General features: G+C 34.7%; 1 protein-coding gene across 5 annotated transcripts in view; it reads right to left on the reverse strand.

Moving 5' to 3' along the window:
* Window positions 1-25,622, reverse strand: part of gprs (speckle type BTB/POZ protein) — an 82,185-nt gene that overhangs the window by 21,266 nt on the left and 35,297 nt on the right. For all 5 annotated transcript variants that reach the window (XM_089636240.1, XM_089636239.1, XM_089636238.1 and 2 more), the window contains exon 2: window positions 22,630-22,826. In XM_089636240.1, coding sequence (XP_089492366.1) covers window positions 22,630-22,820 — 191 coding nt within the window. In that variant the 5' untranslated portion in view covers window positions 22,821-22,826. The remainder of the gene's footprint in view (window positions 1-22,629; window positions 22,827-25,622) is intronic.

The raw sequence follows: 25,622 nt of genomic DNA on the forward strand, positions 1-25,622 counted from the left end.
AAATATAGCTTACAAATCGAGCCGGTAGAGTCGCTCGGTATTTTGATTAATTATTTTTATTTTGAATCATTAAAATTACTAATCAAGGCCGATAACGCGACTAATTACCCTCGCAGACGTGCGTGACAAGTTTTTTTTAGTAAAAAACACAGCCGTAAGTGAGTTTTTCAAAATTTAGAAATGATTTTCAAATTTAGACTCCATACGGGTATGAGACTGTTAAAACACGATAGATCTTTTCCAAAACGGACAAATATACGGAATATTTTGAAAAAAGGCAGATATGACTTCACACTGCCGATATAGCTTCGATTCAACCCTATATAAAGCGTTAACGAGACGTTATGTGATAGGAGTACACGTTCTATACGCGGTTCTCGTCGCGTGAGATACTTCTCCTCGCGGTCTAGAGGCAGAGCGTTCGACACTCGTTATGCAGGACCCGGGTTCGAATCCCATATTTTTATAACTTTTAATTTTTTTTATCACATGCTACTGATAAATATGTCAATATTAGAAATCTAATTAAACGTTTATTTGTTAACAACACGCCTATAAATAAATTTATGCTTTTTATAACTATAATGTACAGCGTTCTGAATAATAATAATATGAAATGAAAAGAGAGAGAGAGAAGAATACTAAAAGTTTCACTTCCGTCGTGCGTAGGCTTGCCACACACTGTATTTTTTATATCTAGATTGGATGGGTAAAAATGACTTTTTTTGGTTGGCTACATCATTTCCGTCATCTATAGATTTTTTAAAAATCAAATATATGCAAAAAATGTGTCAAGATGTACTTTTGTTTGTTCCACCTTTTTCAAATGATCAACTGAGAGTGTTGTTAGCTGTTAAGGGACCAAATAGATTATTAGGGGAAAATTTATCGGTATTTGCAGAGATTCACCTTGAGTACACAAAAATCCAAATGCAAATTGATTATACGCGTAACGATTAATCTGCATAAAGCCGCTCTTACCGCTTTGGTACTTAAAATCTTATTCTAATGAATTTATTTTCTATTTTGGTTCGTAAAATAATATTACATTATTTATAGAATTGTGTTTGCAAAACGTTCTTCCGCTTAGAAAGCTCCTCCAAAATTAAATTCTAAACGCTCAATAATGTTTATTTGATCTTCCGTAATAGAAACCGTCAAACATTTGCCTTTTAGGGTTGTTAGTAAATACCCAACAATTATTTATGTAATATTACTAATTTATTTATTTACCAAAACGGCATAATTATTTTGAGAAACTTGAGCGGTTTTGAAAACGTACATCAAAAACTTTATTGTGATTTATTTTTGGGGTATAAAGCTATGTTGTGCTATCTCCTTCTTAAACCAACATTTCGGACTTTCTCAAAGTGTCCATCATCAGGGCAGATTTTTTTTATTTATGATAATACCCCAAAAATAAATCACAATAATACAGGGTCCGTCACGGGAACGGCGTGGTTTTCAATAAGATTTAGTTCAGATGTATATTTTGGCCATTTACCAAAACTTTGAGTAGCGTAAATTAACATCCTCCTGGATTTTCATCTCGAGATCTTCAAGGCAGTATGACTAGAAGACATATACTCAGTCTGGTTTCAACGTATACTCGGGACTAGAGATATAGACGGGAGAATTTACAGTGACTAGAGATATCCTCACAAAAGAAGTCAATTAAGCAAAGATCAGGGGAGCGAGGAGGGCAATGAATATTGCCAAATCTGTAGACAGACATTGAATAACTAGCTGTGCGTGTAGTTGCATCAGTAGTTTTCAAAAAAAAAATGAAAATATAGCTAGATTTTTTTAAAAATCGGTAGATTTACCGAAATTTCGATAGGAATAGCATCACTGGTTCTAGGTTCCACGACATCGCGAAGACTAAACATCCCACTCTAACAAACAAATCAAGGCCGCTCCCACTCTTTGAGGCCAATCACTCGGCCGTAATAGCTAATCAAAAACATTCGGTTTCTGTGACGGATTTTAAAAAACTTAGTTTATTTTAGGAGCCAAGAGAGTTGCGTCCGCCAATGAATAAAACCTAATTATGGTTTAAGGAAATGCTCTGCGGCGTTCAACATTCGGAATCGGGTGAAATCACGCAGTCCTTATGTAAATGACGATAGGGTAGAAATTCCCGCACATCGGCCGCCTGTTTTGAATTATGCAAAAAAAACATCGCTGAAAGCGCAGATTTTATTATATTCACTGAATTTCAGGCACAAAATTAAAATGTTTTTTCCACCATATTCTAAATAACTTAATTTGCAACATTATAAAAATAAAATGGTATCCAAAACGGTTTCGTAAGAAGGAGATTTTACACTTTTTAGCGGCCTGATACTTTATTTTTTTCCAAACATATAAAAAGACTGATCAGGACAAAAAATGATCGATTGTTTCCGATATCAAGATGTGTTCTACTCACAGCATTTAATTAAAGCATTCGTAATATTTCCAAGGGATCAAATTTTCAATCCAAAAACGTATTATTTTACAAATGTGATGAAATATTTCAGTTTTCATAAAAAATTGTAAATCATTTAAATTAAAAGACTATATTACAAATGCAAGCTAATATAAAGGCAAGAGAAAGATTTTTTATTGTTTTAATGAGAAATTGATTAATCCTTACAAATGAGAAAGAAAGTCATTGTTTTATTCGCCCTTTTATAGTATATTATAAAGAGCACAGTCATTTTTCATTCCTCTTCAATCCCCTTTCTTCTACCAAAGCACGTTGAAGATCCAGATATTTCATGTTTTAATTTAAAGGAATCATCAGTAAGTTCTTCAAATTTTCTTCTGATTATCAAAAACCTTTGAACTCTTTCGGCCATCATTCATAGAAAGATAAGGTGAAAATACACAAGCTTTTATTAAGACAACTAAATATACTGTTAGCGCAGGCGTTTATTCATTTCGATAATTATTATTCCAAAAACGAACGAGTAAAATAAGTAATTCTAAATGACAACTTACAACAAAGGTTTTTTAAATTGCCTCAACATATCTGACATTTGAATTCTTTCAGGCGTACTAAAATGTGGTGTAAATATTACGCGGCGCGTATGGTCAGAACAGTGAAAATCTTGACTTATTATCGTGGCGTTTGTTTGGTTAGAACTGTCTTAAACCAGGCTCAAGGCCCGCATTACAACACCAACGTTGAATGAGCGTGTACGAATCTAATTAATTAGACGATAAGTGTTTTTAAAATATGTAGGTAGGTGCTTATTGCTTTCACAAAAGTAAATATTTGTCAAGATTTGCGAGAAACTTACGTTTCTGTATTCTCAAAGTTTCAATGAAATTACCTGCTTAGTTATAAATGTTGATATTTTATTTTATGTGTCATCGAAGGCTGTTGTCATTAACTCTCAAAAATAACGAGACTTATTATAAATTATAAGTCTAAACTAAAAGGTTTTCGTGTTGAAAAGAGTTCTTATTTGGAAAAAAAATATAAAACTATCTTAAATCCTGGATAAAAGTGAATTGATCGAAGTTACTTAACTCATCGCCTAATACCGCAACTTTTATAAAAACGGTAAGTATCCGTAAATGGTAAGTTTTTGGACCCCGTGTACAAGCCACCTGATTAATTTTTATTCGTCAATTACCTGTCATATTTTTCACAATTAGGATTAAATAAGGATTAAGGAATAGCTTTTAAATGAGGATTTTGGGAGTTATCGAAGTTAAAAGTGGTAGACATCAATTTTAAAAATTAAAAATACTAGCAGAAGAATGCTTTTATAATTATGTTGAAATGCTCTTAGTATCGCCCTGGCGAGGTTCCAGAAACAAAATTTAGCTCCAAATAGCGGTCCTTGTGCTTGATAACCAAATCTGACTGTTCATGGAATCTTCACAATTTCAACGAATCATATAGATATGTGCTCTCAAGCAGTGGCGGTTTTCTCTAAAGTGCGTTTGTGCGGCGAACCCCCATTAAAAAGATGAGAAAATAAAACAAACTTGTTTTATAATAATATAAGCACATTATAGATAGCACGCTATTAAAATTTCGCCTTCAAAACCCGCGCCACCGAAAAATACGATACATATTCCAAATTTTGTGCGAGTTGAAATCCGCGCCAAACTCTTCATACAAAAGAATTTTAGCCGGTACAGATCCCTATGACGGTGACATATACAAAATTTGGTCTTTCTTTGCAAAAGTAAGACAAATTGTGTGCGCCGAACACGCGTTATGTTATCACGTGACCTCCGAACATTGACGAATGTAACCGAAGAAACCCGAGAACTTCGCGGTCGACGTTTGACCTTTAGGGAAGCAAGTGTTATTTTTTATGTTATATTATGGTATTTAACTTTGTAGTCATTTTTGTACATATTTTTGTTTTCTTGTTTCTGCATTTCTCCAACCGTTTGCTTATGGCATTTGCAAATCTACTACCTATTGAAGTAGACTTAGTAAATTTATTTCGTGCCACCTTTATTTGTTTTTTTTTTTATGTTTTAAATATCTATTATATGTATATTCTACGAAATTATTCTTCTCGAAAAAACAATAATAATTAGCAACATACATTGAGTGCTATAAAAACATTAAACAATTTAATTCCTATAAAACTTTTCTCATTATCTAATATTTGTGTCTAGTGAAGTGATTTAAAAACAAAAATATGTAGGTACCCCTCCCACTAACTTTATTTAAGTTGTGTGACTGCTGCCGTATTCGACTATTTGACGAAGGACAACAGTAAGTAAATTTTAATTAGATATGTTTATCTTCTCTTGAATTTCTGAACCCCCTGTTAAAAAGACCACGAACCGCCACTGCTCTCAAGGTCACCTTGGTAAGATAAATCTGAAACCAAAATATCTAGAAATTGCTTTTCTCAGTGCTAATTGACCATATCCGATTCGCCTGGTACTTCACACTACCCTCTTTCTCATCTCCTTCCTCTCCCTACTACTTTCAATCTCAATTGGGAAACATAGTCCCAATCTCTTCCTTCTACAGCATTGTTATGTGCATACAAGTCGTTAGAATAAGTTAGATGACTGGTTTTGATTTAAACTTTTCAGTTATTATGATTCTCTGATATTGACTAATTAAACACGAGTCTCGTACGATCATGTAGAAAAATAAAATATTGCCAATTTAGTAAAATCTGATCAAATCATTCATATTCCTGTTAAAAGCGGGAATACAGGCATTAAATGAATGAACTGACAGGATTCCTAAATTAGGTTCATAAATATTCTTATATTTCGTAATTATATTTATCAGGAAAAGAACACCTATAATAAACGCGTATTTCGATAAATTCTGAATTTACTAATATTTTATCAGAAAAAATTGGAATCAAGTTTTTAACAGGATTTCAATAAATCAGCCGTACTCATTTTTCTCCGTGCTGATCTGTAAAAGGGAAATAAAATCCCATCGGAGCAAATTTCTCGCTGAGAATGATTGGTTTGCAGCCCGGAATGCCCGGGTTCCAGGAATTTAATATAATTTCATAAAATCCTGCGGCACTCCGTTTTTCAGTATAACGTTATTAGAAATAAAAATACGATGAATTTCAACAAATACTAGAAAAATTCTGAAGGGAGTTGTTATATTGGACTTCAAAAATTAATATGTTCATCGTTATGAAAAAAACCATCAGAGGAATTATTCCAGATGATGGCTTTAAGAAAAAACTCATCAATCTCTCACGGGACCAGAGTTGATTTAATGGGAAATATCCAATGTTGGAATTTCTGTGGTTATGGAATCCTTCGTTAAATTGCGACATGATGAAATGATAATAAAATGGGAATGAGCTGAATAAAGATCCTAATAATTTCTTCATCGAAAATATTCATTTCAAGTTTCATGCGTTGAGCTCCGTTTTGTTATAACTTATCAGATCTGAATAGTCAGGTACTCTTCCTACTTTCAGCCTCATAACATACCTCACTGGTTTCAAACGGTTGGGAACAGTTGGGACTCTTGCGCGGTGGTACATAGTAAAAAATTAAAAAATTGCATTCAGACCCAAGATTCATAAAAACTGTATTTAACAGGCGTGTGATTAACTAGAAAGTCGTGACATAGTTAGAAGTCAATTTTCCACTCGAAGATTTGAATTTACGACAATACAAGTGGCATCAGCGACTCAGAATGCATCTGCAATGATTTATGTATAATGCTGATATTATAATAATTATTGCATTTAAAATAATGTTCGGTATAAAAGGGAAAAATCTCAGGAATATTTGCAATGTTACTTCTACATTTATAATGTAAAATCGAGCCTATATTAATCGAGAATATATTTATTAGCGCCTTGTACAATTTTTACACGTTGCCATTGAAGCATTCAAATTTTCAAATTAAAATACAAATTTAGTAAACTATCATGACAATAATGTGACAGGGAAAGTGTTGAGAATAATTCTATTTATACAAAGAGTCGCACATGGCGGGATATATACACCACCTAGGTAAATGTCGTAAAAGACCATCATTCGGAATCAAGTATTTTTCATCAACTCTACACAGGAGGCACGGAGGAAAATCAATTCCTCAGGGCCAATGTCATCTTTGGGGATGCTATGGATGGATCGGAGGATCTTTTTGAAAATATGAGTTTTGTAAAAATGGGTCTTGAAGTGACCCATGTTGTAGAGAGGAAGGATACACGAAAATCTTTCTACAGCCGAACTGTTGAACTCATGAACCGGTGCCGAAGGGATAGATGTTCTTAGTTGCTCAGAGCATCTCCCATTGAAATACAGGTCGAGAAAGGACAGCATTCCTGCCTGGCGTTATAAAGAATGAAAACCTTATGTTAAGACAGGGGAATCTATCAATCCCGTTTCTGCACAGTCCGGATTTTTTCGGCAAGTATTCGGGGCTTCAGACCAGAGGTGGTTGCCAAATTCAACAGTGGTTAATAATATGAAATGGTGATGCATTAAAAGGATGTAGTAGTGTGTACAAACATACATAAGTGCGTGAAAATATATATTACATTGTTTAGCTGATATGTATCCGGCGTTGCTCGGGGTTATGAATTCTAGTGTAGTAATCCATTTCTACGAATCTTGACTCAGACGTATATCATGTTATGAATTCTAGTGTAGTAATCCATTTCTACGAATCTTGACTCAGACGTATATCATGTTATGAATTCTAGTGTAGTAATCCATTTCTACGAATCTTGACTCAGACGTATATCATGTTATGAATTCTAGTGTAGTAATCCATTTCTACGAATCTTGACTCAGACGTATATCATGTTATGAATTCTAGTGTAGTAATCCATTTCTACGAATCTTGACTCAGACGTATATCATGTTATGAATTCTAGTGTAGTAATCCATTTCTACGAATCTTGACTCAGACGTATATCATGTTATGAATTCTAGTGTAGTAATCCATTTCTACGAATCTTGACTCAGACGTATATCATGTTATGAATTCTAGTGTAGTAATCCATTTCTACGAATCTTGACTCAGACGTATATCATGTTATGAATTCTAGTGTAGTAATCCATTTCTACGAATCTTGACTCAGACGTATATCATGTTATGAATTCTAGTGTAGTAATCCATTTCTACGAATCTTGACTCAGACGTATATCATGTTATGAATTCTAGTGTAGTAATCCATTTCTACGAATCTTGACTCAGACGTATATCATGTTATGAATTCTAGTGTAGTAATCCATTTCTACGAATCTTGACTCAGACGTATATCATGTTATGAATTCTAGTGTAGTAATCCATTTCTACGAATCTTGACTCAGACGTATATCATGTTATGAATTCTAGTGTAGTAATCCATTTCTACGAATCTTGACTCAGACGTATATCATGTTATGAATTCTAGTGTAGTAATCCATTTCTACGAATCTTGACTCAGACGTATATCATGTTATGAATTCTAGTGTAGTAATCCATTTCTACGAATCTTGACTCAGACGTATATCATGTTATGAATTCTAGTGTAGTAATCCATTTCTACGAATCTTGACTCAGACGTATATCATGTTATGAATTCTAGTGTAGTAATCCATTTCTACGAATCTTGACTCAGACGTATATCTATTTTAAAAATTGTTCTATTTTTGAAGCTGCAAATTTGTGGAGGAAATTCACGGTTATATCTTACGTAAGTACGTAATTCCATAGATACAAAAAAAGTTCGCATGTATATTTGTCCCACTTAAATATGAAAATCTAATTGTAGAAATTGTTAATAGGATTAAAGATAAATGATTTTTTTTCGCAAGAGAAAGTACACCCCTTTATCAACGTCAAAGTGAAACCAAAAACTTCCAGTAACATTATCAACATGGCTTTGACAAAACAATGTTTTCATTAACTTTGTCCTTTGACGAGAGTATTCCCATGTCAATTTCGCCATTGTCTTTTTGTCAAAAAGAGCTTAATATTATGTTATGAAAAGCACAGACAATCAAAGTTCTGAAACGGGTCTGAGGCACCGTATTTAGTACAGAAAGAAAAATACATTGCCTTGGAATTTCTTATCAATATTTGCATATTATGGCATTTAAGAGGACTGTGGAATGGTGGGTCATATCGCACAGGGTGCCTCTAATTTTTAAATACAAAATACAGAAAAAAATAATTTCTTATGTTTTATTCGCTTTTAGTGACACGTTACTTAATATAAAAGTTTTAGCTAACTAACTTACTAGCAATCACAGCGTTTTCCTCGCAGGGGTAGGCAGAGAGGACGAACCGCCAAGCTGCTCGGTCTTGGCACACACTTCTTGCCTCATTCTCATTCATTCATCGTCTCATACATACTCTTCTATTACTCTCTTGACGCTTGACATAACGATAGCTACAAAAAAATAATAACATTATTCATTCCTTTTTTTCTTCTTGTTATGTTCATATTATTTCATTTGGTTCTCTTCATTATCATCTTTCCATCAATTTAAATTAACATCTAGATTATAATCAGTGTACTTACAAGTTATATTAACATTTTACATACTATAATAAATCACTATTGTGAGTCCTTTCATTTTAATACACACTATACCAACATACTTTAAATAACTGCCCTAAACTAAATAGATCTTTTGCCCAACACCATTGTACTAACCAAGGAAAATAATTATTTAGTAAATTATCAGATGAAATCAGATGCATGAATGATAAATTACAAATTTTGATTGCATCAAAAAATATTTTAGAGAAATCATTAACAATACATCTTATTCCCCTATTCCCACCTGAAAATTGTAAAAAAATATCCAGCACGATATTTTTTTTCTTTCTTTCACAATACATGTGTCTTTTAATTTCATAATCATGATTGCGATGGTACCAAAATTATATATACTTTTGAAAGAATTCTTAATTCGAACTGTAATTTTCTACGAGCAAAGTATGAGCAAAATTGTGCTAATAATGTGATATATTATTAAGACGAGACAATACCCTAAAATAAACCCAGAATCTTAACGACGTAAGTGAAGCAGCCGTGCACAAAAATTGTATTGGAAAGACCTGATGTTGAATTTGCCCAACAAATCTCTAAAATAAAGTGGGAATATGAAACGACATGAGTGATGAACTCGTATAAAAACAGAATTCGGCGGGCGGCTCAGCACAATGGATGGACTTACTGTCGACTTTGCTCTGGCGGGCCTGAAATATTGATCTTTTCGTGGAGTTTATTTTAATTATTTCTGATGAATTATTACTAAAACCTCAAATGTTTCTAGAGGCATCCCTCCGGGAAGTTACTAATTCATCGCCTAGAAAAATAAAATCTGGTGCTTAGCGCTAATTTTATAGTTGAACAACGTTTTATGAAAATTAGTATTTTATAATAAGGTCCTGTTGTTATTAAAATTAAATATAAATCACTTGATCTCTCTAGAAACATTTCAAATTTTAGTAATACGTTCTTCAGAAATAATTCAAATGTGAGCGTCGAGCAAACACGCCCCTATTAGCGTCTTATACCGCTTAAAACTGATATTTTTTCGAAATGTACACTCCTTTTCCATCCACAAGAAAAATGCAATTAATGGAAGAGAAGCATAAATCGTAAGATACAAATAACTCTTCTTAAAAAATCTTTTATCTCAATAATATATGTAATTAATTACTACAGGAATGCACTAATCGCCCAAGAATAATCTCATGTTCTTAATATAAATAAACAATATTCCCGTATTACTTTCGATTGGTAGGTACTTAACAAATATATTGCTTACACGGGAAGTTAGACAAAAATCGATTTGCAACTGACCGGAACCATTTAAAAGTTTACCCGTGCCTGATTTATATACCATATCAATAATTTAACTCTTCTAGTTTAGCGGTATTCAGAAGTCGTTAAGTGTGAATCGCGTTTTTATGGTTTTTTTACTTGCATAGAGGAGTGGAAACATATCACAAGTGACAGCCATAAATATTCAAACAATAATAATTCTTATTATTTTTTTTTTTGGTACACTAATGTTTAAGACAAGATTTTTTTATGCATAGCACAAAGGTAAACAATTATTTTTATAAGCAATAATTATTAACCTGAAACACTCATTTACATTGAAAAATCTCCTGATAAAAGATACATGACGCCAACGGGACTTGAAAAAAAATATAATTTTTGACAAGTTCTAGTATCTTCACCAAAAAATGTAGACAATTTGTCTCGACGCCATCTAGTGAGAGATTTAGCACTTACAATGCCTTTCTCATATCAAATAAAGTTGGTTGTTTTCAGGTGAAAAAATGTAACAAGCAGTAATTGTTGAATGAAACACTAGTATATATTGAATTATTTCGCGGATAAGAGATAAGCCGCCATAGCTCAGTGGTCAGAGCTGTCGACCGGAAATCGAAAGGACGCGGGTTCAAGTCCCGTTAGCGTCATGTATCTTTTATCAGGAGATTTTTCAATGTGGATGAGTGTTTCAGACTAATAATTATTGCTTATAAAAATAATAATAATTCTATTAAACTGAACTGATAGGTATAGACGTACCTACAGGAATAGGTATAGGGAAATAAGATCCTTTTTCTGAGTAGCGTAAGAGAGCTTGTAGGTATAGACGTACCTATAGAAATAAGTCCCCCTTTTGGACTGATCACACACAGTACATTTTGGCCATTACATTGTTAATACCGTTTGTATTTATATTTTCTTATAATAAATTGATTTCTTATGATAATTTGAAGAGAAATCGAAGTGTTTTCCATTAGGTGTTTTCGTACCAAGATAGTAGAAACAGAAGAAATGTGTGAATTCTTAAGCTTCCATTGTAATAAAGGTCAGTAAATACTTATTTCTTATACAAATTCCTCCATATGATGGAAGAAGATTTAGATGGTAACTTAATAACGAATCCTAAACTGTTAAAGCGTAATGATCAAATTTGATTTCCTCTCACAAACTAGATTATAATAATAGGATAAGTCCGTGACGCCAGAGCAAGCTGTCTATGACCAAAATGAATATAGCCTTATTAGGCTTTATGTTGGCCTAACCTTATTGGTTGGTCATCATCCCCCACCTTCTCCCCTTCTAACAACAAATTTAGATTAACGAGCGCGTGATAATATTATATAGGTAAGGCACCCTTCCAGTTGTTACAATGAGGGTCTCAATAGTGTGTTTTAACTAGTTCCAAAAGTTAACCTCTTCTTCGTTTAAGTCGAAAATAATTGAATACGTTACATTAAGTTTAGGTTTTGAAAAATGTCAAAGTGAAAAATTACTTCTTCTGAATAATTTTGAAAACCTAAAATAAAGTTTAAAGCTGTCACATCTGTCCTGATAATTGACACGGTAATGCAATACGGAATAGTAACTCGCCTATTAAATTAATCACCGTTATACTTTTCAATTACCTAATGAAGAAATTACACCTGCCGAGACGTGCATTCGGCCGAGTGCTCGGATGATGTGATCAGTATAGTCAGTACTCGGCCTAGTAGCGGGCAAGCGAGTTAGGCGAGACAGTGGATAGAAACAAGTCCCGAGTGAGTACTCCCTCCACCAGCGTACTAAACTCGGCGCTTCCTACACCCTCTACTCGCTCAGTGTGACAGCTGAGTCAGTCAGTGAAATTTAAAATTGTAAAAAATTTTGAATTTTTTTGGAGTGTTTTTATTTTACCTTCAAAGCAAAACCATTTTAACAGCACTTTAAACTAACCTCAATAAACTGACTCGCCCACTCTAAATGTGATTAGTTGTACTCTAAAATAAGTTGCTCGGCCCAGTAACAGTACGAAGAAAACTTTCTGATATAAAATATCGCTAATTTATTAAGAATCTCTTCAAACTATTCGTAATCCGATTAAAAACAGATTGCATGCCCTTCACGACTGCAGTGATAGGTTTCATGTAAAGCTTTTAGAAAAAAATGAATGAATTTTAGGGATGTCGGAACATGTGTTTATAAAAATCATCACATTTCGAATTTCGTCATTATATATTATCATTGCAAAAACAGGTGCATGAACACGTGTTATTCCATTGTATTCGGGATGTAACAAAAAACAAAACAAAATTTATTTTTTCTTCAGGCACACTTTATCTTAATATAATTTTTTCCATGTTCCATAAAACACCCAATCGGGAGTAATAAATGTTTGTTGATTGCAAACTTGCTTTTCAACAAACCGTTATTTTTTATTCCATACGAATGTTAAACTATGTTCTGTATAGTACCCAATCTGGCATTATAATGGTTTGCTTAACAATAAACATTTCATATATTTATTTTACTAACATCAACAATATTATTAAATATTGTTCCACTACTACTTCCATAGTACTTTAAGTACCAATCTTGAATTCTTATTATTTTATTTATTTATTGAACAATATTACTTTAATGTACAACAACTCTCAACGATAAATACCTGCTAATATTGTTTGTACTCTGCCTACTATGCTTACAAATATACACTCATTATTATACTCCTGATCAGCTTACCTTGAATATTGTATACATGTAAAATCTTCATGGGATGAATAAATAAATTAAGATTGACCGGTCAGTGGTTGAGTGGGCATAGCGCTTGGGTCTCACCCGAGCGTCGCGTGTTCGATTCCTCGGCTGGCTAAGTCCTCCATCACAACACAAGCAACATTTTCGGCTTTCTGTGGTGGTAGTAGGAGATTTTCAAACATTGTTGGGTTATTCGTAACCCGGGAATGTTTGTCTTTCTTTTTAAAAAAAAAAAAAAAAAAGACAAAAATTTTTTCAGGAAACCGCCTGCAGTCCTGTTTTTAACTGGATTTAAAGAAATCAACAATCGAGTGTTTAAAAAATTTAAACGTTCACTAAGATATATATAAAAAATAAAACCTAGTGTTTAAATGATCCCTTTTACTTCCAACTAATTTTCAAATTACCTACTACTTCACAATTACTAACTGATTAATAGAAGATTTCAGAGCTGTAATATAAAAAAAATGTAGAGTAAAAATATATATAATAAAATGTAGAGCGATAATTTTAATAAAATGATCAGATTATTATTTTTTCAATTTATTGTACAAGTAAAAGTCTAAGTGGGAAATAGAATAGTCGTATATTTTTCCTTTCTGCATATTTCCTTTTATGTTTTCAATATTCCGGGCCACTGGTAAAGGATAAAAGCCAGGCTTTGAAAAACGAAAAAGCTCCAATCCTGTGGTTGGGTATTATGACGTGTGGTGAGGACTGATAAGGCTCTGGGCTGACTGGATTGGGGGAGAGGCTGCTCTATGGTGTAAGTAATGTAATGGTCTAAGTCTAAGGCAAGGGTTCCCAACTTGTAGATCCCGGGCCATTTTTTGCTTGATCAAATAATATTTATTACGAATTTTAAAACTAATTATCATTTCTACATTTTAAATTTATAACCATGGAAGAAAAAAAATCCTGGTCGTAGGACAAATTGGTTTTGCTAGATATTCAATAATCAGTTTAATGGTCTTAAAGGTGTAGAAAAAGCAACAAAATATTGCACGTTGTTTAAATTGCATTTAGCCATGTTTGGTGACGAGAGCAATTGCCAGGTACTTACCTTACTCTTTGCATTTCCTTTCTTTCCCACTATCTTCAACCTCACAACATACCATAATAGCGGATGTCATAATCTCCAGACAGTTGAAAATAGTTGTGTCACAAGTGTCTTGTGTCACTTGCATTAATTTGAATGAAATTAATTTGACGGTAACCCACCTATTATGAAGCCGGCAGTACATAATTGTTTAATTTAAAATTATTTATCTAACTATACATATTACACGTATAACCATTAATGTTTTTTTCCAATTAAAAATTTTTTAATCACTTACTCCTAACTTAGTCCATTGTTTATATCAGTCGAGTTAAAAAGTATACAATGAAAGTAAAAGTACTAATACTTTCATTTTATTTCAACTGCAAATCCGCTATCAAAAATTATATTTTTTTGACATTTTTCACATCTCTTTCTAATAACTTAATAATCTTAGGTCGTAGATATCTCTATCTCACCGCGTTCATGTCCAAAAATCCCTTTAAAATATGTTTTTTTATGATACTAAGCATACGTCAGACATGTTGAGTGTTTACCTCCTTTGCCTGTATAAAAAAGAGAAAGAAAGGAGATAGTATGGGGACAAAATTTAAAGTGACCCACGGTAGGTACATTCAATAGCCTCTCATGTTGATGCTAGATGGCACTGGAACCCGCTTATACCGAAGGAATATGCACGAATACTATTAATTTACCAAATTAATTATCGGGTAGTTTGTTCAAGCATTGTTTTATATTAATACTATTGCAGCATATTGGGATTGTCATTGACCAAACGACCCTCATAGAAGAGCCGCCACTGGTAAAAGGTAACTCTCATCCTCAAAAAATATTTGGGAACTCTTGATCTATGGAATAATATCCCAAGGACGGTAGTGCCATAAAAAGTAATAAACACAGCTCGCAGGGTGCCAAAATCGTATAAAATGTTAATTTTCTGAAAGATAACGGCTAAATGCTTATTTTTTATCTTTGTTAAATACAATTTGTTGAAAAGGAAAAAAAGGACTTGATGAGTTTGGAGGCTATAAAAGGTGCTGCCATCGAGTGGGTTGCGGAAACTGTTAATCGGGAATTTGTTGTTAACTTCTAGATCGCCAACGCAAAACTTTCACCGTGCGACAGCTGATTCTATTTTCATAATCACTTACTTGTTTTAACAAAATGATGTTTTTGTAAAATGTACCGTCTTACCAGATAATGTGACAATATATTTAGTAGTAGTAGTTTCCCAAGACTCGCTATTTATACTCAGGGAAATGATTTTCTCATGTAGCATCCATAAATATAAGCTGGCGAACAAAAAAACTTTAGTAACTGCCTACAACTTCGTATTTTGGAATATTTAGTTTGACGTGTCAGTGTGCCCGGAATAAGGTATATGTTTCCTCACTTCTCGTGAAATTTATCAAACTTTGTCGTCATTTTAATATTCTTTCTTGAACAGATAATCAAATAAATTCGTCTGTCTAGGGCTCAGGAGGATATAAAATAGCGACACCACTTTTCTTTCAAATCGCTAACAGATAAAATAGTTTTCGGGGTATCATTCCAGTGTTTTTCATTTGAAAGATAAATTAAATTGTTTATTAGCGTCAGTGGTACAGTGGTAAAATTGTTGTTTTTTTAAATAAAATAGAACATCACGTAATAAACGGTATTAGGTTTCCTGGGGATATTCTCATAAATTTATTTACTATGACATTTATATGACTTCATATTACGCTTATAGATGGTTTTGATGTTGCTACAGTGCAGAATTTGAAGAAAACACGTTCTTTTGGAAATTGAGTGATGATAGTGAATTTTAGATCGTTCGGATGTTAGAATATATTGAATTTTGTTAGGTTATGGTTTATTTTATTTGGTTCAATATGAGAGTACAATTGTTTTGTTAAGAGATTAATTTCTTTTTACAAGAGCAAGAACAATGTTTGAATAGAACAAATGTCTAATAAAGAACAAGATTCTAATCAAAATTAGAATACGCAGGGCGCTTATTTATAGGCAACAGCGCGTACACCGTACCGACCCAAGGTAGGCGTTTTATGTTTCATCAGTGTAAAATAAACAAACAAAAGCCGTCGACAGTACGTTTTATTTTCCTCTTTTGTGCCAGCTTTTCATATCAAATAAGGATATATAAATAGGCAGTGATGAGAACAGATCGATCCTTAAAATTAATTTGTTTTAACACGCTTTACATTAAATAAAAAAAACTTAACTCATAACTGATCTTTAATGTTGACGTGATTCCGAATCTTACATTCATCAATCACATTTGACTAAGAAATTTTTTTTTAAAAGTCAGCTGTTTCAGTTTTTGATAAAATTGCGATCAAGCATAATCATTTTGTTATGCTTTTCATCTAATCATAATTTGATCAAAGGTACAAAACGGACACAGAATCTGCGTTTGAAACAAAAATACAAAATGGCGTCGATCATTAATTTGATAATCATCAAATTATCAAAAATTTGACACATGCCAACCTAATAGTGATAAAAATAATTTAGAGTATCATCAAAATACAACTAGTTACTGTTTTTTAACTCGCAAACTAAGCAAACTAAACTACTTATCGAGTATAATATTCAACAACACTACCATTTTGCTGATAGTTTTATGCAAAAATTAATATCACAGCCGAGCTGTATAAATTGAGAACGAGTCGTAGAAGCGTCTCGTTCTCATGTGCCAAATTCCAACCATGGACATGTGTTAGGCGCGCGTTCGACATGTTTCCCGATTATGCACCGGTGACGAAGGGATTCGCTAGTTCTTCGTAGCATCGGCCATTGTAATACCGGCAGAACAAGGACAGCATACTTACCTGACGCATGTGCTCTAAGGATTGCAATCTCTTTGTTAACAGAGTTGAATCTTTCAGACGGACCGCCCATTATTTCTCAAGAGTCAAGAGTTTTTTTCAGGCGGCAACCAAATTCAACAGTGGGGCCGATTTGCGTTTTTGAACAGGGTCAGGAGTTGTGAACTAATAAAGTATCTGCGGGCCCTGTACAGAACGCCCAGCTTTTGAGAGGATAACATGACTTTAGCTTCGATGGAGCCCTCGTGCCTGAGCTAGTCACTTCGACATGAATTTAAAAATATAAAGTGGTATGTTAAACAGCTGTATAATGTAGATCTTACAATAAATTAGCACACTTAAACGGTTTTTTCAACAAACAAAGGCGTTTTCGATTTTGACTTGGACGGTCCAGATCCTTTCACATTGTTTACTTACTCGTATATCTAATATCTTGATCTAAATTATACTAACCCTTCTGTACATTCATCGCATTTGTTCAGTTTGCAATGTTTTATATATACATCTGATTTTTTAATTTTCCATAAAAATAAATGCTGTTTTAGAAACAAGATACAATTATTTTTCCGGTATATGCATTTAAAATACACATTACTATTTCAAAATAATATAAAATTTTAATGTAAAACGTGAAAAATGTTGTCAATAACGCTAACCTTAAACTTAATTTTTCAACTCCTATCGTAGAAAAATTGAGAGAACTCGATATTTCGAAAAAACATTCGTTTTGTTTGGGGAATTTGTAAAAAAACTGTACCTTCATTTTTATCTCGTCAATAAAATAAAAAAAATTAAGACGATTGTTACGATTGCCGCGAAATATGAATTATTAATTTTGGCTATTTTTAGGATTTTATTAATGGATTCCAGTATAAATATTTGACGAAAACTAGAAATAACTATTATTTATCTTTCTAACGTCAAAAAATTATACATTTTTGGAAGATAGAAAAAAAGATTTTTTTTTTAAATATTGACGCCCGGTCATATATGACCCTCAAACGCTTGAGAGGTTAACCCACTAGTTGTTCTGTGAACAGTATACCTTGCGTCCAAAAATTAACTCACTATTTTTCTCTCATTTAATAAACATTTTTTTATCTGAAATCATAAAACTGGTAAGTAGGTACAAAAATACGTTAAAAGGGTATTTTTTAATTTTCGTAACATTCTTTGTTAAGGCGATGCACTACGTAGTAATGCAAAATATGTGTTTTTGGTTTGAAAATTTGGTTGCCGGGAAATGTTTCAGATGCTTTAATTAAATACTGCGAGTAGAATACATCTCGGCCTTTGAAATAATCGAGTATTTTTTAGATTATGAAGTATTTTTATAAGCCCAGAAAAAAATAATGAATAAGGCCTATGAAAACTGCTTTAAAGTTTAAAATCTCCTACTTACGAACCCATTTTCAGTTATGATTTTATTGTATAATTTGGCAAATTAAGTTTTTTATAAAATGATTGGAAAAAATTAAATATTTATCCCTGAACATCAACAAAATAAAATAAAAGGCACTTTTGGCCATGTTTTTTTCTTGCATAAATCAAAACAGGCGGATGGTGTTAAACGGGAATTTCAACCTTATCGCCATCTACTTAAGGGGTGTTATTGATAGCTGCTCGATTTAAAATATTACACGACGTATGGCATCGCCTTAAATACGATATTTAACAATTTTTTCATAGAAATATCACAATCTCCATTATAATTCTTTTTTCAAACCTTTTTCAGGTAGGTACCATAATATAGATTATTCCGATTTGACCTCTCGTAGTAGGAACCACTATCATGCAAACCCTGGCCGTATAAAAGGTAGTATCCAACAAGGCCGCCATCTTAAATCGGAACCGGAACATCATAAAAATTTGGCAGACAGATGAAATGTTAAATGGTCGAGTTTAATGGTATGAATAAGAGGGTGAGTCATATTATTATTCCTCAGGAGCCATAATAATACATAAGCTCTACATTATAAATCCTGCCGTAAACAGTCCGTGCCGAAGAGAACTTTTATAAATCTGATTTTAACATTAACATAAAACATACATTTACATTTTGGAGTACGTGCTCGATATCGGTATTCGAGATTTAGCTACCATCGAGAGAACGTTGTTTTCCACGAAAGTGGAAAGAGTCTAATTACATAAGTTAAGGGAATTTACAAATTGATTTTCTCCCTGTGTAGTGTGTAGGTACCCATTAAGTGGGCATCTGCTATTAAATTGGGTTTAAAAGCATTTTAAGATGCGTAGATACTGAATTTTAAGAAAAAATCTCTGTGAGATAAGGGAATTAAATTAAATTGCTTCTATTTTAATCAATTCTGCGTTTCAATCATTATCAACAACACCATATTTTATTTGTTCAACAATGGAAACCATATTTTATTTGTTCCGGAGGTCTAGCACAGGCGTAACTACCGATTATTTTATGCCGATTTCTCGAGCACTGTCGCGCTGTTGATATCCACACCGATATTTATAATGTATTAAAAAATAAATCGATATACGCTGGGAATACTGGATCATCTGTCCTTGAAACGATATTACTAGACGTCAAACGGCTACGTAAAAGTAAAAAAAACACTACTAAATTGACAGTGTCGAATTCAAATATTAACTGAAATTTACATTGGCAGTCAACATTAGAGGTGGGTCCAATGAGTACTTTTCGTTACTGGGTACAATGAATACAGGTTCAAAGAAATACCTTGTAAAAATGGTCAAAAGTATTTAATACCGACCAGAGGATTGATTCAGAATAAGTCCTGAATTCTGCCCACATATTCCTCACAATTTTTTGTACATAAGCTTGATTACCCCAGGGGGGGGAGGTTGTTAGAGAATTTCTGTAGAAGATAATTCCCCTCAAAAAATTTCAAATGAGTACTTCTCCACAAAATATTAAAAATATCCATCAAAAATACCCATCAAAAATACCCATTAAAAATACCCGATAAAAGTACCCATTAAAAATATTTAGTACAGGTATAAAATACTTGTGAGTATTTTGGAACCAGGTATTTTGGAGATTTGTCACAAGTACAAAGTATCGCATGAAAATACCTGGTACTTTTAATGGGTACGATAAATACGCCTCACCTCTAGTCCACATGTACTTTTTGACTCTAAAAGTTGATTAGTTGACTAACGAGCTGAATCAATTGATCGCGTCTTAAATGATTCAATTAAGTCCATCAATAGTGTTTACCATTTCTTTCAATTCAACGAGTTTCGTAAGTTCACCTTCATTTATAAATAAGCCAGTTATTTTGCATCACGAACGACATTGTTCAAAAATTTGTGAATATTGACAGCTTATCTATCTTTTTATATAGATTATAAAACTTTTTGTCTACCGATTGTTGGAATCATATTCTAACCGTGCTCGCATATATGGGTAACTGATCATAGATGACGCATTTGGTCAGTGTCATATTGATATAGGATTTTATCGAGCTACCGTGCTAGATACCTTGGCAAAGTTTTGAAACTCTTATTCTAGGGTAAAGGAGCTTACCGCTCTGCTACTGGGCCTTCTGACTGGAGTAATTACACCACCAGGAAGGTGATTTAACACAGCTTGGCCATGCTGGCCAGGAGCTTCATGTGCAGCAAGCACCGCTTTGACGGCGCAGGAGGTTCATGTACAGTAACAGTAAAGTGTGTGTAGTTAGTTTGTTTGTAACCTGCTTCTTGAGGCCAGCACCTCCTTGACGGCGCACACTGTCTCAGGGTTATCGCCTACTAGGAAGGTGACGTAACATTCTGGCCAGGAGGTTCATGTACAGTAACAGTAAAGTGTGTGTAGTTAGTTTGTTTGTAACCTGCTTCTCGCGGCCAGCACCGCCTTGACGGCGCACACTGGCTCAGGGGTATCGCCTACTAGGAAGGTGACGTAACATTCTGGCCAGGAGGTTCATGTACAGTAACAGTAAAGTGTGTGTAGTTAGTTTATTTGTAACCTGCTTCTCGCGGCCAGCACCGCCTTGACGGCGCACACTGGCTCAGGGGTATCGCCTACTAGGAAGGTGACGTAACATTCTGGTCAGGAGGTTCATGTACAGTAACAGTAAAGTGTGTGTAGTTAGTTCGTTTGTAACCTGCTTCTCGCGGCCAGCACCGCCTTGACGGCGCACACTGGCTCAGGGGTATCGCCTACTAGGAAGGTGACGTAACATTCTGGCCAGGAGGTTCATGTACAGTAACAGTAAATTGTGTGTAGTTAGTTTGTTTGTAACCTGCTTCTCGCGGCCAGCACCGCCTTGACGGCGCACACTGGCTCAGGGGTATCGCCTACTAGGAAAGTGACGTAACATTCTGGCCAGGAGGTTCATGTACAGTAACAGTAAAGTGTGTGTAGTTAGTTTGTTTGTAACCTGCTTCTCGCGGCCAGCACCGCCTTGACGGCGCACACTGGCAAAGGGGTATCGCCTACTAGGAAGGTGACGTAACATTCTGGCCAGGAGGTTCATGTACAGTAACAGTAAAGTGTGTGTAATTAGTTTGTTTGTAACCTGCTTCTTGCGGCCAGCACCGCCTTGACGGCGCACACTGGCTCAGGGGTATCGCCTACTAGGAAGGTGACGTAACATTCTGGCCAGGAGGTTCATGTACAGTAACAGTAAAGTGTGTGTAGTTAGTTTGTTTGTAACCTGTTTCTCGCGGTCAGCACCGCCTTGACGGCGCACACTGGCTCAGGGGTATCGCCTACTAGGAAGGTGACGTAACATTCTGGTCAGGAGGTTCATGTACAGTAACAGTAAAGTGTGTGTAGTTAGTTCGTTTGTAACCTGCTTCTCGCGGCCAGCACCGCCTTGACGGCGCACACTGGCTCAGGGGTATCGCCTACTAGGAAGGTGACGTAACATTCTGGCCAGGAGGTTCATGTACAGTAACAGTAAAGTGTGTGTAGTTAGTTTGTTTGTAACCTGCTTCTCGCGGCCAGCACCGCCTTGCGGCGCACACTGGCTCAGGGGTATCGCCTACTAGGAAGGTGACGTAACATTCTGGCCAGGAGGTTCATGTACAGTAACAGTAAAGTGTGTGTAGTTAGTTTGTTTGTAACCTGCTTCTCGCGGTCAGCACCGCCTTGACGGCGCACACTGGCTCAGGGGTATCGCCTACTAGGAAGGTGACGTAACATTCTGGCCAGGAGGTTCATGTACAGTAACAGTAAAGTGTGTGTAGTTAGTTTGTTTGTAACCTGCTTCTCGCGGCCAGCACCGCCTTGACGGCGCACACTGGCTCAGGGGTATCGCCTACTAGGAAGGTGACGTAACATTCTGGCCAGGAGGTTCATGTACAGTAACAGTAAAGTGTGTGTAGTTAGTTTGTTTGTAACCTGCTTCTCGCGGCCAGCACCGCCTTGACGGCGCACACTGGCTCAGGGGTATCGCCTACTAGGAAAGTGACGTAACATTCTGGCCAGGAGGTTCATGTACAGTAACAGTAAAGTGTGTGTAGTTAGTTTGTTTGTAACCTGCTTCTCGCGGCCAGCACCGCCTTGACGGCGCACACTGGCTCAGGGGTATCGCCTACTAGGAAGGTGACGTAACATTCTGGCCAGGAGGTTCATGTACAGTAACAGTAAAGTGTGTGTAGTTAGTTTGTTTGTAACCTGCTTCTCGCGGCCAGCACCGCCTTGACGGCGCACACTGGCTCAGGGGTATCGCCTACTAGGAAAGTGACGTAACATTCTGGCCAGGAGGTTCATGTACAGTAACAGTAAAGTGTGTATAGTTAGTTTGTTTGTAACCTGCTTCTCGCGGCCAGCACCGCCTTGACGGCGCACACGGGCTCGCGGGTATCGCCCACCAGGAAGGTGACGTCACACAGCTCGGGCATGCTGGCCAGGAACTTCATGTCCTCTGCCAGGCCACTCTTGTTCTCGAAGGTGCTGAGGTCCGGCTCCGCATCGGCCATACTGCTCGCCAGCGCCTCTGGCATTGACGACTGCAAATACAAAAAAACCATTAGTCAAACATTACAGAATCATTATAATAATAGCGCAAGCCCATGAAAAACCACGGGATATCGTAATTGTAGGATTTATCAAGCTGAAATTATTATAAAATATTTGCTTTTAAATCTTTGCATACCAAAAAAATACTAAATAATATATTTCTTATAATACAATTATTCTATGATGACAATTCAACACTCTTTAAAAAATGATGCATAGTCAATAAAAGCGATGAAAAAAACTAAACTATGAACCCTACTTACGTAACCTATTTAACCTGGTATTTGTTTCATCACTTTATATCACTTTTAAAGGGTGTGTTGAATTGTCGTTGTATTGATTTCTGCGGTTACCAATTAATACACAGGTAATTTTGTACACATTTAAAGAATTATTAATTAAGAAAAAAAAATTATAACCTTTTTATAGTTTTTCTAATAGAATTTATTCTTATCGACACTAATTTTGAAAACCAAAAGCTTATTGAACTTGAACAATTTTACGCATTACACAGGAACTCAATTTCAAATCACGCATGCACCGATGCACCAACACCCGAAATTATGTTAAATAATTAGGTAATACAGCTGCTTAGGCTGGGCCGAAGTTTATCAGGGCCGATTAAAACTGATAAATAAATGGTTACTGACTAAATAGTCTTATACGACTTTTGATACCCTAAATAAAACATAGTATCTAAGCATAGACATATGAATATTAGTAGACCTGCCCTAAGTGATTAAAAGCGTATTATCCCCACTCCCCATACCGGTTCCATTGGAGCCGGCTGTGCTCGCGTATGGCCTCAAGTGAAATTTGAAAACATGACGTCATCATTCTTGTGCGAACTATGGTCGAGGCATCATCGGTTCATTTTACGAAATAACACGGCAAAATGTTGACTTGTACTATGAAAACTTGTGAAAAAGAGAATAAACCCAATTGTCGTATTACATTCCATATATAAGCATTATTTTACTTTATTTTAAGCATATTCACATCGTATAATATGAATCAGTTGTTACTATCACATCGAGAAACGTCTGGACGCGAAACACAAAGCTGGTTGGTTGCTGGGAAGTAAATTATGAACATTTATAAAAGTGTCTTAACTAAATACTTAAACGAAATATTCGACTCTGAAAATAGAACCGAATTTTTTTGCCGAATTTGGACTTCGCAAATTTGTTCATAACGTGGCGAGTAATTTGCGCTCCCATGTAAAAATGTCTATTCATTCAAAAGCAGATTTTACTTTTAAGAAGTAAATGGTGATATTATAATGCGAGATGCCTATTTACTGTCAGATTGATTTATTGACGAATCACAGTCAGCTTCACTCCCTTCGTTCTTCAACAGTTGATTTTACCCCTCGCCATTATCTTCTCGTCTATTAATTCCTATGTCTGTGTATCTAAGCCTATTTTTAAGTCCCGAACCATGTTTTCTTCACTATTCGTTAAATATATTGACTAGTTTCGTTTGTAACCAAGATCTATCATGGCTGTCTGATATTAAGTGACAGTAATAACTCATACGCATGCATTATCGATGCAGAGTATGATTAGGTAAATAAACATATTTTAGGCATAGGTTAGATTCAGATAATTTCTTTGCAAAAAGTTTACCACCAAAACCAAATGTTTTCATTTCTTCTTAGAAACCATATGCCAGATAATATATCATAAACCGGTAGATGTTATTTTTTCCGTTTAAATTTATATAAATACAACACACGTTTTTACTAGATAACTATTCGTGAGGGCATCAAAATCAGTTTTTTATGGAAAAATGCCTGTATTTTAGAGTCATGTGGTATTTTAAAGTTTAACATGACATGGTGCCTATTTTGACCACCGCATACCGAAAATAGCTCTATGAACCCCTCAGGCCTCTGGCATATTGACCGTTACATTTCTTAAAGACGCTGTCAGAAAGTCGGAGAATTTGTTTGTATTTCCGCTTCTCAAAAAAACCTAATAAACGGGATACTTATCCGAAAACTAAAAATTGTTTTTGAAAGATCATAAAATACACCGTCAAATTTTATTATTGGAATAAAATATAAATATAAAATATTTAAATATTAAAATTCTCAAATCAAACAGAAAAAAGGTTTAAAAAAACTAAAATTACTAATAACTAAAACAATACACCTATTTTATTATAAACATGTATTATAAACAGTGTGCTCGCCTCGCTTTTTTCTCATTTCATATGCAAATAAATAATGACAAAGTTTCATCACTTTTTCTCAAATTGCTTGGTAATGTCACTACCACTAATATTTTAATTTGGTAGGTAATAATATAGCCGTAATCTCTAGTCTACAGGTACTGTATATTTGTATAACTATATCTCGGCAGCATAATAAGGCTTATTTGAAATAATGAATTTTATTTCTAAATATATAGGTAGGTACTAAAAATTAACATTAATACAGCATACTATCTAATTCAATTACACTGTCAGTACAATTTTTAACAAGAAAAGTGACAGAAAGAGGTCTGAAAACATTGATTATTATATTTAGATGAGACATGAAGCGAAAAAATAGGTTGATTTCTAACTCTCCCAACGCTCTAACTAAAAATACCGAATCTGTTCAACGCGCACCGCTTATCGCGTTCTAATAGTGGAACCATTTTTGACGAGATGTTAGTACGAAGTAGCACCTCTACTAATAGTTCTATGGTAGTAGAGTGTAAAGTAATCGCAGTCAGTAACTGTATGTAAACGGTTAAGTAGTAATTTTGTGCAAACACCTCACTAGAAGCACCTGTGAT

The sequence above is a fragment of the Hesperophylax consimilis genome, chromosome 10 (genome assembly GCF_061612785.1).
Source record: "Hesperophylax consimilis isolate HC1 chromosome 10, BYU_Hcon_1.0, whole genome shotgun sequence".
Classification (NCBI taxonomy): Eukaryota; Metazoa; Arthropoda; class Insecta; order Trichoptera; family Limnephilidae; genus Hesperophylax; species Hesperophylax consimilis.